Source organism: Ipomoea nil, unplaced genomic scaffold (genome assembly GCF_001879475.1).
Source record: "Ipomoea nil cultivar Tokyo-kokei standard unplaced genomic scaffold, Asagao_1.1 scaffold0804, whole genome shotgun sequence".
Classification (NCBI taxonomy): domain Eukaryota; kingdom Viridiplantae; phylum Streptophyta; class Magnoliopsida; order Solanales; family Convolvulaceae; genus Ipomoea; species Ipomoea nil.
Genome location: NW_017617232.1, coordinates 1,573,662 through 1,589,119, shown reverse-complemented (window position 1 = coordinate 1,589,119; position 15,458 = coordinate 1,573,662). Strand labels below are relative to the sequence as shown.

The following is a 15,458-nucleotide window of genomic DNA, read 5'->3' as shown; positions in this document are numbered from 1 at the left end:
AATCATGTTCGTGTTCGTATTAAAAATTTGAACCCGTTAACCATAACGTGTCGTGTCCGTGTTTAGCCTTATCGTGTTCGTGTCGTTATCGTGTCGACCCGTTAACAAACCCGTATACACGAATTGCCAGGTCTATGTACTACACATATAATACATAAGTATATAAAATGTACATATATAATTATATTACCCAAAATGATATGTACACAATTTATATTAAAATAATTATTTTGTATTTCAAAATATTACCCACATATTTATAATCAAACATTATAATTATACATACTTTATTTTGTATTTATTTATAACAATAATCATAGGATAAGGATAATGTGATTTTAATTTTTTTTTTAACACTTGATTAGAAAAGATATGAATGATCAATCGTAAAAATAAGAATTTAGAAGGGCTAAAAAAATCGGATATCACATTTACCATTCAAGGCTCTAATTTGGAAGATATATAATAATGATGTTATGGTATTGCATATGCCTAATTTGGATGCTGCAATTGTTGAAGTAAGCTCATCAAACGTTCATACCATGAGTACCGAAGAAGATGAAATTGATAGTGATTGAGATGCTTTTATTAATGATGATGATGAGATTCCAACATCTGAAAATGAGGAAGGTGGTGATGATGATGATGATGATTGAGTAGTATATGAATCTGTATTTATAACTTTTGAATTCTTTACTTTTTTTATATTTTGAGTTTGAAGTTTTCAAAAAAAAAAAATGTATTTTGAGTTTGAATGGTTAATTTTAATAAATCTTTTTGAAATATATTGTTGGTACTAAACATATACATGTTTATTTTCAAAAAAAAATGATATGACAAATTAGTAAAATAAGTATAGTGAACTTATCTGTCACATAAGAACGTTTAAAAATGAGTGATTATAAAATGTATTTTCACAAATCGTACAAATCAATTGTATTTTTATTGACAAAAAAAGTTGTCACGAATATTATCAACAAGAGTGACCAACAACTATTTGTCACAAAAAGTACAAACATTTGTGTCAACATTATTTTTTGTCACAATTACATTCGTTCCCGCCATAATTATAATGTCGCCAAAACAAACATACATTTAGTGACAACAAATAGTGACAACGCATGTTACGACACAATTATTCTAGTAATAGTGACAACTTATTCGTAACAAATACTTACTCGTCACAATTACCATATTATCTATGACCAAAAAAAAGTTATCACAATTACACCACACAATAGTGTCGAATTATTTTTTTGGTCACAAAAAGGGTATTATTTGTGACTAAATTATGAAGTGTCACAAAAAATTTGTCACTAAATGTCTTTATTCTTGTAGTGAATACTGTAGGTTCATAATTTCTATACTGTAGATTCATAATTTATAAACTGTGCGGTTGCGAAGAGAGAATGGAATGTTTGGGAATCCGCCTAACGCCGTTAACGTCAATAAACAATGAATTTTTTTTTAAGAAACGAGAGTGCACGGCTACTCACACCAACCAATCTGGTTACAAAGTAAAATTTATTAACTCTTAGTTAGTACAATTAGCTTGTAATTTTACTCAAAGTTTTTATAATCATTTAAATTTTTAGTCTAAGTGCTTATGTTTGTCAAATGGTTGTCGAAAATGCAGACTACTAGAAATGTGGTCAGAAATGTTATGATCGTTATTTTTTAATAAGTCAGAACAATACCGTAGTATATGTGAGACTGTCCAAAAAATGGAAGCAGCATTTGCTCACTTTAGTGTACATCTTAGTAGTCCTAACTAGGATGATATTCGCAATAATGACGATACGCAGCCCCCCTTCGATCAGTCCGATGATAATACACTATCCCTCCACTCTGGTTTAATCAATATTAGATAGTACATTATTTGAATATTTGGAAAATGTATTTTGGATGCTGAAATAATTGCTACAAAATCTTATTACTTATTAGCATGCACGTTTAGCTAATATTTTGACAAATGTATTTTTGATGGTGAAACAATTGCTACACCTTGATTTAAATGATTGACTAATGTTTGATTTCCTTAAATTGTTAATTGTATTGTAGAATTTAATATTGTGGTGCTGGATTGTAATAGGTCTAATTCATTTGATATTTGTAGAATTTTAAATTTTTTTTTTTTGTTAGTAAATCTTACTGACCACCTAGTGGTCGGTAATTCAATTTTTTTAATTTTTTCTTTGTAAATCTTACCGACCACTGGTGGATGGTAATTCCGATCAATTACCGACCACCAGTAATATGAAATATGCTCTCTTTAACCGACAACTAGTAGTTCCGATGTCCTAAAAAAGAAGCCGGTATTTCCGACCACCTTGACTAGTTATCGGTAATAGAGAGGGCTTTTTTTCCAAATTCATAAAGTGGTCGGTAAGTTGGTCGGAAATTGCATTTCTGACCGGAAATCACCCTTTTCCGAGCAGTGAAAGAACCTAGTACCGGTTGCAAATGGCCATCAAATTAAATAATATAGGTACTATATATAACACAGACGAAACTTTATCACCAAAAAGCATACGAAAAATCTAAAGATGACCTTCATAGGTGAAAAGTCATAGATTTTTGGGAAAAGGGTCAAATAGACCCTCAAACTATTGCTCAAAAGTCAATTAGGCCCTCCAACTTTGTTAAGAGGCAATTACACCCCTGAACAATGTATTTTGATGCAATGAAGCCCAAATGCAGGTAAATGACCTGCTATCCTAGGTCATTACAAATCCGGCGACATTCCGACATATTTTCAGGCAAAAAAAGTGACCGGCGACCGGTCGCCGGTCACGGAGACCCCTCCCGGAGAAGGCCACCACTGTGGTGGCCTTCTCAACCGGAGAAGGCAACCCAGACAGTGGCCTTCTCAACCGGAGAAGGCAACCCAGATCTGGGTTGCCTTCTCCAGTCGAGAAGGCCACCAGTGTGGTAGCCTTCTCGCCGGAGAAGGCACCCAGATTTGGGTTGCCTTCTCCGGTCGAGAAGGCTACCAGTGGTGGCCTTCTCCACCGGAGAAGGCAACCCAAATCTGGGTGCCTTCTCCGGCGAGAAGGCCACCACTGTGGTGGCCTTCTCAACCGGAGAAGGCAACCCAGATTTGGGTTGCCTTCTCCGGCGGGTGGCCTTCTCCGGGAGGGCTCCGTGACCGGCGACCATCGCCGGTCACTTTTTTGCCTGAAAATATGTCGGAATGTCGCCGGATTTGTAATGATCTGGGATAGCAGGTCATTTACCTGCATTTGGGCTTCATTGCATCAAAATACATTGTTCAGGGGTGTAATTGCCTCTTAAAAAAGTTGGATGGCCTAATTGACTTTTGAGCAATAGTTTGAGGGTCTATTTGACCCTTTTCCCTAGATTTTTTAACATATAATTATTTAATTAGTACATAGGTTAAACAAAATGAAGAACAACACAATTACGAGAGCGAGAACCCATTTGTTCTCTTCTCCCATGGAAAAAATCCCATGCAAAATTAGAAAGGCGACCGCCACGAGCACCCATGACCATCCGCCATTTTCATCTTCATCCCCCAAGCTATGAGCTCGAGCACTTGTATTACCATGCCGCCATCGATAAGAAGATCCATAACACATACTCAAATACACAATAAGTATCAAAATTAGAGGGCCAAGAAGCATTTTTGTTACCATGTATGTGGTCAAAATTAGTGCAAGAGGTAATATGATTGTTTGGGTAGTGTAATATATCAAAAGGCAAGCTAGAAGAGGGATGAAAAGTACAAATGTAAAGGTTGTGTCTTGTGCTTCAAGGACTAATGATAAATTTCTCATTAGGGTTTGGCCAAGAAGGAGTAACCCTAAAATGAGTACTAGGAGAAGAGGGATTATTGGGGATGGCCCTTTGGCCATCTTTAAAAGAATGATTCTGGAATTGATTGATGGTTTATATTCCAGGTAACATAGAATATATGAGTTCAAAATAGTGGATATATCAATGTAGTGTAAGAAGGGGGTTAGGTACAAAAAAAGTTATTTTAAATTATTTTTAAAGTTTATTGGTTGATTTAAGTTTTGTTTTTGTTCACCAACCCCTCTTGTTTGCTACTGCTAGTTTTACTTTCCAATTATTTTACATTTGATTCTTAAGTGTACAAATTTTAGATTATGTCACTGACTTTTAATTGTGACACATTTTCAATCTTCAATCCTCAAAATTTGTCCACATTAAACTCTAATAATGGTCAAGCACTTTGTGCACAGATGGCACTCAGGTTGGACTCTTATATGGGAGGTTGTGAGTTCGAGTCTTAGTAGAGGCATTATTGGCTCTTTGTGCTTCAGTAGGTTGAGAAAGTAGTTATGAACAGATATTACAATGTAATAGAGAAAAAAAAAATTCTAATAATAGGGTTACGTTTAAGATAGATAATGTACACCGTCAATTTATTTTGTGATGAATGTTGATAAATTAATAATGTATGTTAATATATTTTAATGTATGTTAATATATTTTATAGAATCAACCGTGAAATTAATGAATTACTTCTACATATATGTAACATCACAAATTAACTGACATCCAGATTATACGGGTCTCTTCCAATTTAATTAAAAGTATCGGGTTACTTTCTTAAAATCCGAACAAGATTTGTCTTGGTGATTCCGCAAACCAATTTGTAACAGAAAAGGCAGCAAGAGAAACACATTATCTTGGAGCTGCAGTTTAAGTGCATGAATCCACGGGCAAGTTTATTGTCTGCCCCACAATTTCTAGAAAAACCCACTCATGCTAATTGGGTTCTTTAAGACATTTCTATATTTGGGTAATTAGATTTTAACCACTAATCCCATATCTTAAAGTAGAAAAAAAAAACTGGGATTATAAGCAAGAGATCAATGAGTAACTTGAAATAACAGTCAGTTTTTGCTTCTAGCTAATAGGAGAACTAGATTAAGAAATTGGCATTTGAATACTTTGCTTTTGGATTTGTATTATTGTTCAAAAAATTCACTTTCACTAGCTTTTCCTAGTTTGTTTTTGTTGAAAAATAAATGGTTGTGTAAACATTTCTCATTCCTTGATTCTTTATCTTGTTTCCGCTTAACTGGCGAGTGGTTGTTATTTTCCACTCGCCAAGCCTTTGAATTTTTCAAATTCAACATTTCTATAAGAAACACCTTTTAAGTCTGTATCATACTCAATTATTTTCTCATACTAATTCCTATTTGCACTGAGATAGCCCAATTAAGAGACAGTGCTAACCATACTTACTTTTTTTTTTTTATATGAGAAGGAATTTTGAACTTCCAACCTCTCTACAGGCTTTTTCTAGTTTTATCAATTTTTTTCCATACGAAAGGGGGTTTTAAACTCCCCACCAAATAGTGTTGCCTGAATAGAAAGGCAAATTATACCATAGATCAGGTGCAACCCTGTCCAAAATGACATTAAAATTATGTGTTGCAGTTAACAAGTTAACTGAAGGTACATAATTTATTAACACCATGCACATAATATGTTAACTACATATGCATAATAATATGTTAATTGTAGTAAGCACATAATTAGTTAATTGAAGGTGCAAGTTAATTGCATATACATAATTTGAATGTCGCTTTGGATCCGAGTCCACCGTCCATAATATAACAATTGGAATAGACACCATTTTTAGTATGTCATGCAAGACTTATTGCACATCAGTGAGAGGGAAGGGAGTACATTACACAGTTATCTGTCAGAAGCATTTATTAGACAATCTCCCATTACAAGTTTATTCAGCCACTAAAAGTCCCAAAACACAAGTTCTTAAATTTCATGGAGGACATAAGTTTAAGGTATGTTTGTGACCTCGTATTCGTGTGAAACCTTGAGAGGCGATTCCTTAGACACAGGCCTATCTTCTGACCAAAGCTCCAAGTTAACTGTCCCACAACCCCAATGCACCATGCACTTGTATACTTGACCCACGTTGAATCGGTTCACTAGAGCCAAACCGAGGCATTTGTCCACAAACATCCATTCACCTGCACAATATATAATGTTAGCAAGGATATTCAAACGTGGCAGCCCAGATGCTATTCGAGAATTTCTAATGAAGGCAATTCTTTTCAGGTGAATGTTCAAATACTTGGAAGCTTGAAGGATTTGGAGATTGAAAAAACAAGAAACACTCACCGTTTGGGAGAAGATCCCCTTGAAAGATTTGCTCACCAGATTCTGGCCGCACTTCATGCTTGGACCCATTAACGGATGTAAAGGACACATATGACTCGGTTGGGTGCAACAGCGTAAACGTTGGATGTACACGCAAGCATACGAGCCTACAAATTAACAACATGTTCGGTTCACGGAATGAATTTTAAAGGAATATGAATGCTATTCCATGAGGAATGGAATAGAACAGGAATTGTATTATACTGTTTGGTTCGCTGAAGGAATAGACTTTAGGAATGTTATTCCAGTGTTCAGCTGGTTTAAGGATTAGAAATGGAATGTGTTTAAAAGACATAAATACCCCTATAATAATAATGCAGAATCATAATAATGTTCGGTTTAGTGCTCCAGTTTAAGTAATGCAGCATGATATCATTAAGGGCAAACCTCGAAAATCCTCCAGAACCAGCTCCAACTTTAGAAGAAACAATGGCAGAGTCAATCCGTAAAACCTTAGGGGTGTCTTTTGGCAAAGATATCTGTCGCTCGAGGACTAATCCACCCCCAATATCTCCTTGTAACATAAGAGATTTGACTTCTCCTTCCTGCTCTAGATCCCTTCTGTAAAAGTTGTCATACTTTCAGACAGTTTCAGTTGATAATAAAGAGAAGAAAACATGGTCATAAACATAATAATGCATACTTTGCAACACTCAGTATAAGTTAAAAAGCGTTATGGCAAAACTAAATTAACTCAAAGAAAGACAGTCCGTCCTGCATAATTTTATATTAGCAGATTAGGCTATCATACTTCTTATGACAAATAAAATTTTATAAAGGCTTCTGAACTTACTGTTTGACAGAATACTCTTCTGTACATCCAGCAGATCTGTACTCGAGGCCACTATATTCTTCGTACCCATGTATATCTACTTTGCTGTGAAGCCACTGAGTTCCTGCCAGAGCCAAAAACGAAATTGAAGTATAAAAAAATTTCAAGCACATGTCACCTTTTTGAAATCATAAAAGAAGTTTCCCTAAGAATTTAATGTCTATTCCTTGCCTCCTAAGTTCATGGAACTATAAATGCAAGTAGCCAAGTAATTACTTTAAATTTCTAAATTACTAGTTTACTACAAAATTTAGGTAGAAAGGTTTGTTATAACAAAGGAAGTGACTTTGTTGGGCGGAGGCTGGTGAAGGGCCAAGTCCAGCACCAGGTGGCTAGGGTGTTGGGTGGAGGCCTGAAGGGCCAAGTCCAGTACCCTGCCTCTCGAAAATGTGACAGTATAAGGAAATAAAGTTGCGCATTCGCTACTAGCTATAGTTTTTGACGTAGTGGTAAGTGTTTGATCTAACAAGTGATATCAGAGTTGTGACATGGGTTTGAGTCCCAACAAGGGTAGGCCGCTGAAGGGCTAAGTCCAACACAACTAGCTATAACCGTATAATTTTTTAGAAACATTTAAGAAAATATCCAAGTGAAAGCATGAATTACCAGAAGGAAGATGGTGCATGGATATTATTCTACCACCAATCCACGGAACCACTTTAAGCTCCCAATCCCCACTTTTCAGTACAACTGGTGTTTTGGAACGTTCTGCTCCCTCGTGCCCAGAGGCACTATCCACATCCGGTATACGTTTAGCATTCTCTGCAAACAACAATGGGTTTAAAACCAACAATTTTGAAATAAGGCACACTTCTAACGAGATGCTACAATGAAGATTTTAAAATTAACAAAATGATTCATGAACGAAAGTGATTTGGAAATTTGAACAACAGTCCTACCCATTCTAATCTTGTAGTTATTTTCACTTGCTAATACCAAACTCGACACTTCATTCTCTGATGGTATTGTTATTTGTATAGTCTCTCCATCAGTACCCCATGCATCAAGCTGAAACAATGACACACAGGAAAGAAACATAAAGGTAATTCAAAATTGAGCATTTTCTTTTAACTACAAACCAGAATTATCTGGCTAGAGGGTAAATCATACCATAGCACCTTTACCGAGCAATAGCTTTACATGTAAGCGGCGCTTTGGCCTTTTCCACAATCCTTCGGTTTTGGCTACCTTCAAGGTAACAACCGAAGACTGACGTTCAGCAATATAGGTTGTCAACAGGTAACTGCCATTAGTATAATCATATCCATCTCCATCATCTTCATAGAGAGAACCTTCAGCTTTACCTGAACCATAGACAACCAACTTGATTACGTTGCTTTTTTAATTTTTCTGGAATAGTGTGAACAACCTTACCAGCTTCTCTTTTTACATAAATAAATTATGAGTTCCTAACATTTTTTTTTTGGTCAGGCCTGAGGTGTCCTAAGCAGGACCTAACTGTAGGAGGCACCTTTAAGCCCATACCAATACCATACTCTGACTAATCCCCATTCACACCGGCCCGGCCCAATTAAGGGGCAAAGTGCTAGCCAGATTGGTTTTTCCATACGAGAGGAGATTCGAACTCCAGACCTCTCTTAAGGGATGAGAGTGCACGGCCACTCACACCAACCAAGCTGGTTAGTTCCTAACATATTTATATATCTTTAATATTAAATACTATATATGCCTCAAATTAAAAAAGTACCCTGTTCGTCCAGAGCCACAAGCAGTGTTAAATCATCCGTAAGGTTAGCTTCACCAACATGTTGATACGGGAGACCTGTTGGAATAATTGATCCACCTTGAAGGTATAACACCGGCAAATCCTAGCATTTCCAGATTTAGAGAAAACACAAAATCAAGATAGGACGATATACAGATAAAAGGATCATTAGAAAGCCAATTAGGTTTCCAGGAATGCCTACTGGATGTGAGTCTTCAAAATCAAAGCTTAACCATATGCCTTTAGGCAGCTTTTTCTGAACTTGATCCACGTCCTTGTCTTGCTGGCTACTGCTTAAAGTCAGCACAATGTTATTGTGGATATAAACTATAGACAAGATAAACATTCCAAAAATATACGGTAAAATAGAAAAGCTATACTAGGAATATTTTAGCATTCTCGTTTCACTCATATTTGTTAAAATTTAGGAACCAATTTAAAATACTAATTGTACAAAGGAGAAGGAAAACCTTGCATAAACAAGAAGTGGTCCCAGCATGAACGAGTTCTCAAGTTTTCTCAACTCGGGATCTTTCAAATCTGCACAAGAAATTGGAAAATTTTTTACTATATAAATAAACTACAAAAGGAGCTGATAAAATGAAAGTCTAAGCTGTGAAGCTCAATTTCAGATTACTTAATAGGTACAAAATTAAAGCATTTAGTAGTCTCACTTAATATACTCTGTAGCTTATACAAATCTAAACAATCTCTATGGATCTTAAAGAAATCTGAAAAAATGAAAGCCAGTTTGATGTTTAAAAATTGCAAAAGTGTTCCTTCAAAGAAGTAGAATAGTTTTTATGCCAATATATCAACAAGAAAATAAGTTTTCAATTTTGATATTAAGAGAGCATACCGGCAAAAAATGTGGGAGTAGCCACAGGAGTGCCTCTTGTATGTGCCATATAAAAGAGAGTGTATATGTGTGGTAAAAGACGGTATCGCCTGATCAATGCAAGGCGGCAAACTTCCTCACACTGTCCAGAAATGAATTCGAATATTAAATAAGATACATAATACAAAGGTGGAACATCAATTAGGGTTAGAGGAGGTAAATTTAACTTCTAATAAGTTCCATTCCTATAAACTTCTTCGGGAGGTTCAACATTACATAAACAGTCCGTTAATCATCAGACAGGATTAGCAACAGTTCTTGTACACTTGTCATAATGCTGTTGTACTATATAGCCAAAGAAGCAGGGTATGCATGTTAATAATAGTAAGCTATAAACGAGACACTATTTATTTATTGCTTGATTCACCAAAAATATCTCATTTCTGGGATCTAAAGTCAACACGGCTCATGATTTATTAATCTAACAAATTCAAGTACTATGTTCATGTATATAAATTTCCAACCTACTAAAATTATACCAGTATACTAGCAAGTAAAGAATACATTGACAAAATAAGAGAAAACATATGGGTTTATAAGGCCATGGGTTAGACTAGCTAATTGATTGAATTCAGTCTTTAGTGTGGTTTGACCCATGTACATTATAGCCCAGTTGAGTACCATTGGCCCAATCTTAAATTATATAACATAGTATCAAAGCTTGTTCAGTCCACTTTGGTGGAGTCTAGAGCTTTTGTTTCAAGGGGAGGGTAGTCTAGAGCTTTTGTTTCAAGGGGAGGGTAGTCTAGAGCTTTTGTTTCAAGGGGAGGGTAGTCTAGAGCTTTTGTTTCAAGTGGAGGGTCCAACCCTGGACCTTGGGTTAGACCGTCTTTTTTTTTTTTTTTTTTTTTTAAATGCTACTGACTCTATTACATTTATAGCCCAGTTGAGTAACATTGGCCCAATCTTAAATTATATAACATAGTATCAAAGCTTGTTTGGTCCACTTTTCAAGGGGAGGGTCCAACCTTGGACATATTTTCTCAACCTAATGAAACACAAAGAGTCAACAACACCTCCACTGAGGTTTGATCTCATGACCTCCTACATGAGAGAGGCCACTACATGCCATCTGAGCACATTAGTATGGTTTGTCCCAATCTTAGATTATAGCATACACAAAATGTGTGAATTACATGAAGGAAACATGGCAAGAAGGACATGAAACAGCGCATGCCAATATGATAAGTATAGATTTTCCTGTACTATCAGGTATATGAATTCTATTATAGCATACTAACTGTTAAGCATATACTCAGATGTTCTGAAAATTTCCTCAATCAGTTGGAAATTCCAAATCATTTGGTTGAAAAAGAATATTTATAGCATGAAAAGATCGAGTGACTACTCATCAGGCAAACATACCTCTTCTCCAAAGGACCAAGGCTCATGATCTTTAGTGCCAGTTTCAGAATGCCCACGACAAAATGGAAACAAGGTACCAATGCCCATCCACCTTCCAAACAGCTTCGGAGTTGCATCACCAACAAACCCTCCAATATCTGGTCCTGATAGTGGTTGACCACTGAGGCCCTGAAGAAAAAATTCCCCTCCATCACTAACTGATTGTATCGTGTAACTGTTAAAGCTGAATTTCACTCAGGTATATAATCTTGATAATGCATTCTTCTTATTTGGTCATTTAACTGCAAACTGGACCTTGACAGTATCAATTCAATTTTTTTTTTTTTTTTTTTTTTGACATTGACAGTTATAACATAAAGTTTCGTGAACTAAATGCTATGGCCATTCTGAAGTTCTTATCCATGGAAAATCAGTTTATTTTCAAACTAGAAGATAAGCACATAGAACTACCGGAAAGCTCAAAATAATAATTTCATCCTTTTCAGTTACTCACTAGTTGGAGAACCATGGAAATACTCATATGGAGGTGCTCCCATGTGGAGAGGTTATCTCCTGTCCATGTCGCAGCATGCTTTTGGCTACCAATAAATCCTGCTCGTGTCAGAACAAAGGGTCGTTTATTTCTATTAGCTAGCTTCATCCCCTCAAATGTTGACCTCGCCATCAGCATGCCATAGACCTGAAAAAGACACCAATTTTAGTTGATGAGCTAAACTAAACCTACATCAATGTATTAATTCGCATGCTCATATATGTATGTATAATAAAAAATTGGAACCAGAAAACAAGGAGTTTAGAAATAGTTACAGTACATTGTGATAATACAAGTGATTTTGTAAACCTCCAAATTCATCATCTCCTCTATGAATGTTGGTCTCGGGCATTGTCTTTGTTACAGTCTGCAGCAGAAAAGTTTCAGAAAAAGAATATAGCTGTAAAATATATGAAAATTTATTATGAATCCCTTCAGTCAACCTTAAAAATAGCTGGCTCATTCATATCATTCCATATTCCATCCACACCATTAGAAACGAAATCTTTAACTACACCAGCCCACCATGACCGGGCTTTTGATTGTGTGAAGTCGGGGAATACACAAGGTCCAGGCCACACATCACCTAATCATGCAAATAAAGGTGATAACCCAGAAACTGTAAATATTGAAGAGAAGATATTACCCTAATGAAGATTTAGGTGTACAGAAGTAAAAACTGCTTACCAACATAAGGCTTGCCATCAGCGGTTTGAACCCAGACATCTTTTTCAGATCCGCTGTCATAGACAAAAAAACCCTTTTCAAATTTCATCCCTGGATCAATCATCCAGATAGCTTTGAAACCGCTTTGATGAAGATCTTCCACAAGGGATTTTGGATCGGGAAAACGCTCCTGAGAAAATTTAATGTATTTGTGAATTTCATGTTCAACAAGAGTTACAACAGAACAAGTGAATGATATGAACAGATTAAACATATTATATTAAATGACAAAGAGTCAAATAGTAGAATATGTCTGACTTACAAACTCTGTTACTCTGTGAATTGCATATTTATCCCTTCAATGATGATGAATACCAGACCAAACCCAAGAAGAAAAACGTTGAGTCGAAGAAAGGTATCCAACCATTGACTTGTAAAACTAATTTTAATACATTAATACATTATATAACCAGATGGCGTATTCTTCCTTTAAGTAAAATATGTAGGCACAAGGAAGAGGTTACCAAAAGATTAGGTATCAGACTAATGCATTGTAACTTTAAGAGGATAGTACATAATGTAACTAATCTTTTATAAAGCACCAAAGGAACCATATTTTATGATATCTCATAGCAAAGTAACCTGTTTTATCCTTAAACTTACTAAAATATAACATATATTTAACCATAAAGAAAGAAAACAACATAGAACAGCTCCTCTAGCTGGTGAGCATAAATGTAATAAGTGAAAGAACACACCATGGACAAATACGAACAAAATGACAGAAAATTAACGAAGCAGTTGAATTGTGGTGGACTAGTACATACAACCGAGCTTGCTGTGATTGCAGTCAAGTACAAGGTACATTATTAGACAACTTATTTGGCCAGTAAAGAAACAACATACCTTATTAAATGTAAAACATCGAAAACCATCCATGTAGTCTATGTCCATCCATATGACATCACAAGGAATTTTTTTCTCCCGAAATGTCCTTGCTATCTGTGTGCAGTAAAGAGCCAGGAATCAAAGAAGCTGATTTAAAAGTAATCCATAATTATGATTCAGGGAACATCATTAGGCCATTGATTAATCTTTCACCCTGTAAGGATAAATCAATGGTGGCATAAATTTTCGATACAATGAATACCTCTAGGCATGTTAGGGGAACCCTGATCAAAACTTTTCATTCTCAATATCACACAATTACTAGCAAAACTGCAGAAGGGTAGACATCGTGGTAGGAATGAAGAAAAAAGTGGGAGCTACTGGAAGAGGAATGAAACATTTATAACATCTGAACTTGTAAATAACTTCATTTGACCTCTATGTGACCAACAAAATGTGCACATTCACAACAGGAGAGTTACAAGAAAATATGAAGAACAGCAGAGTGACCAACCTCACGAACTCGGGTGTCAGGCACGTAGCTCCAACGAGACTGATGATAACCCAACGACCACTTTGGTGGCATAAAAACAGTCCCTGGATGCAAAACACAAGTGAACAGATAAATGATGATTAATGAGGAAAAAGGCCAAAATTTGTTGTGGGAGAGATAAATTAATAGAACAAGGACAGAATCTTTGCATTAGCATACTCTTAATTTTAATTTTAATTTTAATTGGGAGAATAACATAAACCATTTTCAAGTCCAAGAATTGCAAGTGTCATATGGCACAAGCATATTACCAATCGCATGAGACAAAGTCATAAGAACATCTGTTGGAGAAGCAAAGGGGCCAAATGTAATAACAGGATATGATGTTGGTGCAATAAACTTTATATTGGATTCTGTTCTCAAGTCAATCTGCATAAATAAATATAAAGAAATTAACCGAACTTTCCATCGTATAGAACAAGAATAAATACACATACCTCACAGCGCAGCGCAGTATCGGCCAGAATACCTATTGCCTCTCCACTGGGAAGAATAGCCAGCACCCAAGGGTGTGATTCGTACAATGAGGTAGTTCCAGTACCATAACCATAAGCATCAGTATTCCAGGTAAATACCTTCATATAATACCAGTAAAATTAGCAAATCCAAAGAGCACTAACATATCTATAAAAAAAAGCATTTAGCACTCACCCTTTTACCCGTTCTTTCAAGCTGGCCACTAACTTCTCCCGTACCATAGAACGAAGTACCTAGTGGAAGCTATAGATCGGATTCCAATTCAACTTCATTAGAAACGTTCAACATAGGGTACATTAAACACTTAAGTGTTGCCATATATGCTATCTGTCAAGATCTAGATGTAATATAATACCTCAATATTAACAATTTGTTGCCCCATTGCACACTCAAAAGTAGGAATATAAGATGGAACTTTGTGAACACTCATAAGCGGTGTCTCCCTTGCTTTCTGGTTGACAAAAGAAAAACTTGGATTTGCTGCATTCCTATCATCAGCAGAGCAATCGAAACGGAAGACTCCTTCCTCTAAAATAGGCTCAAAAATCATATTCCCGGTTCTCACATCTGAAGTTGCAGATATCCCTTGAATCCCAGCCATCTTAGTATCCACTAAATTCACACCACTCAACCTTTTACCCGTACTTCTCTTCCTAAATAAGCAACTGTATCAGTACTTCTCCCAGACCGTGATCATGGCCCCACTCATAAATGGCGGTAAGGTAACAGTACAAATCACACCCAACAACAAGGAAGTAAACGCAAATAGTCACACTTAAGCTCAATCCATGCTTTAATTTCATGAAAATCCAAAACAAAAAACAAAAGAAGCACCATATGCAATCATAGAACAGAAAAAAGAGATTAAAAAACCCCACAAAAGACTCAATATTCAACCAAATGCAATGATCTCCGCCAATAAAAAAGATACCCATTTACCAAGAATGATTTTAGAGCTCACTTAGACCAAAAGATAATAATAAAACTCGAGAAATATGGTGAGGTGAACCCAGAACAGAAATCACCTGATTGAATGGTAAACGAAAGTTGAAGTTTTGGCGATGAGTAGAGAATTACAGTGCAAGAATCTCAGCTTCTTGGGAGACCCATTTAAAGAAAAATCGGAGTGAGAAATGATCTGAGGGTGCCTATATAATGAAGAGAAAGCTTCACCACCTGCCACCGCTTTTATGCTCTCAGTAAGCACTGATGCAACCATCTGGCTCCTGATCCACCACTTCTACTGCTGCAGTTATTTTACTTAAAATAAACATTTTAAAATTAAATATCCAAATAAATAGTGGAAGAAAAGAATATTCAGAGATTTAGCATATGTTATTC

At 35.9% G+C, this 15,458-nt stretch overlaps 1 protein-coding gene across 2 annotated transcripts; it reads right to left on the bottom strand.

Annotated features, from left to right (window-relative positions):
• Nucleotides 1-5,608: 5,608 nt before the first annotated feature.
• Nucleotides 5,609-15,358, bottom strand: LOC109177350 (alpha-glucosidase 2). Of its 2 annotated transcripts, none has more exons than XM_019326684.1 (23): nucleotides 15,143-15,358; nucleotides 14,473-14,770; nucleotides 14,292-14,360; nucleotides 14,078-14,215; nucleotides 13,892-14,009; nucleotides 13,602-13,684; nucleotides 13,106-13,201; nucleotides 12,221-12,389; nucleotides 11,977-12,119; nucleotides 11,814-11,900; nucleotides 11,495-11,680; nucleotides 11,002-11,169; nucleotides 9,598-9,718; nucleotides 9,209-9,278; nucleotides 8,941-9,028; nucleotides 8,721-8,841; nucleotides 8,123-8,316; nucleotides 7,912-8,020; nucleotides 7,619-7,774; nucleotides 6,974-7,076; nucleotides 6,568-6,741; nucleotides 6,142-6,287; nucleotides 5,609-5,990 (listed from the first exon to the last, which is right to left on the bottom strand). In XM_019326684.1, exons 1-23 carry the CDS (start codon nucleotides 15,334-15,336, stop codon nucleotides 5,797-5,799), a joined length of 3,225 nt encoding a protein of 1,074 aa, XP_019182229.1. In that variant the 5' UTR covers nucleotides 15,337-15,358; the 3' UTR covers nucleotides 5,609-5,796. The 2 variants fall into 2 exon arrangements, with proteins under 2 accessions (XP_019182229.1, XP_019182231.1); XM_019326686.1 differs by having other exon boundaries at nucleotides 6,568-6,738.
• Nucleotides 15,359-15,458: the final 100 nt, after the last annotated feature.

Coding starts and splice junctions, on each gene's coding strand:
- LOC109177350 (XM_019326684.1), bottom strand. CDS start 15,336: ATGGTTGCATCAGTGCTTACTGAGAGCATAAAAGCGGTGGCAGGTGGT. Junction 14,771..15,142: donor TTCGTTTACCATTCAATCAG/GTGATTTCTGTT, acceptor TTGCTTATTTAG/GAAGAGAAGTACGGGTAAAA. Junction 8,317..8,720: donor TGTGGCTCTGGACGAACAGG/GTACTTTTTTAA, acceptor TCTATGGTTCAG/GTAAAGCTGAAGGTTCTCTC.